General features: G+C 35.5%; 1 protein-coding gene across 1 annotated transcript in view; it reads left to right on the top strand.

Moving 5' to 3' along the window:
* PRTG (protogenin) overlaps positions 1 to 1448 on the top strand; it is a 144545-nt gene that overhangs the window by 75599 nt on the left and 67498 nt on the right. Inside the window, exon 4 of the mRNA XM_012801789.1 lies at positions 353 to 495. Within this exon, the coding sequence (XP_012657243.1) occupies positions 353 to 495 (143 nt within the window). The remainder of the gene's footprint in view (positions 1 to 352; positions 496 to 1448) is intronic.

Here is a 1448-nt window from a genome sequence, read left to right as displayed (position 1 = left end):
AAAAAAAGATAATCCAGGTATATCTTAGAGAATACATAGATACTAATAGGTAAAAAATCAGGAATTTGAAAACATACTGAGCTCTGAGCCACCAGTTAGCAAAATCTAAGCTAGAATGTGAGAGGAGGCTGTCTGGAAATTTAGATTGATAAATTTTACAAACCATATCATGCAGAATTATTTAGGTTTCAGAGAGCTTCAGTGAGCTAAATGAAAAGAAATTGAGCTAATTGGTTTGTTTTGTTTTGTTTTTTTTGAGACAGAGTCTCACTTTGTTGCCCTCAGTAGAGTGCCATGGTGTCATAGCTCATAGCAATCTCAAACTGTTTAAATAAAACCTCAAACCTTTATTTTCTAACAGGATAACTGCCCTGCCATCAGGAGTATTGCAGATCTATGATGTTGGCCAACAGGATGCAGGGAATTACCGTTGTGTTGCTGCTACTGTAGCCCACCGACGTAAAAGTATGGAAGCCTCTCTAACTGTGATTCCAGGTACCACACAAAGCGGCTTTTTGCATTTTTGTGACTTTTTATGATCCTCTGGCTGTAATTGTGTGCTGTAGAATAGAATTTAAAATTTATTATTGTTATTTATTTGGAAAGTGGTCATTTTTATTTATTAAGCAACTCTTCTTTCACAAGCTAAGTTATTTTCTGTTATGTCAGTGTCTTTAAAAAAAGACTGAATATTAGTTTTATAAATATAGTCATTCTTTGATATCCATGGAGACTGGTTCCAGGACCCCCTAGGATACCAAACTTCATGGATCTCAAGTCTCTTAAATAAAATGGCATACTATTTGCATATAACCTATACACATCCTCCCATATACTTTAAATCATTTAGGTTGTTTACTTATTTATTTTGGGGGGGAGACAGAATCTTGCTCTTTTATCTTGGGTAGAGTATAGTAGCATCATCTTAGCTCACTGTAACCTCAAATTCTTGGGCTTAAGCAATCTTCTTGCTATAGCCTCCTGAATAGCTGGGTCTTCAGGCGCCCACCACAATGCCTGGCTAATTTTTCTATTTTTAGTAGAGAAGAAGGTCTCCCTGTTGCTCAGACTGATCTTAAATTCCTGAGCTCAAGCAGTCTTCCCACCTCAGCTTCCCAGAGTGCTAGGATTACAGGCCTAAGCCACTATACCTGACCTATATATCTTTCTAAAGAAAAGTCTGATAATACAGAATTTCTTAAACCAAATCTTGTTCATATCTTGTTTTCATTCTCTTCTGTGTAGCTAGGACTACAGACATGTGCTATCACACTGGCCAATTTTTTTTTTTCGTAGAGAGGATATCTTGCTATGTTGCTAGGATTATAGGCAAGAGCCACTGCACATGACAATTTGGGTTATTTTTAATACTTAATACAATGTAAATTCTTTATAAATAGTTGTATACCTTATTGTTCTAAAAATTTGCATTATTGTTATTTTTTATT

This window comes from Otolemur garnettii, unplaced genomic scaffold, assembly GCF_000181295.1.
Source record: "Otolemur garnettii isolate 467f Iridium unplaced genomic scaffold, OtoGar3 scaffold00011, whole genome shotgun sequence".
In the NCBI taxonomy this organism is placed as follows: Eukaryota; Metazoa; Chordata; class Mammalia; order Primates; family Galagidae; genus Otolemur; species Otolemur garnettii.
Note: the sequence above shows the minus strand (reverse complement) of the source record. Positions and strands in the feature narration are given on the sequence as shown.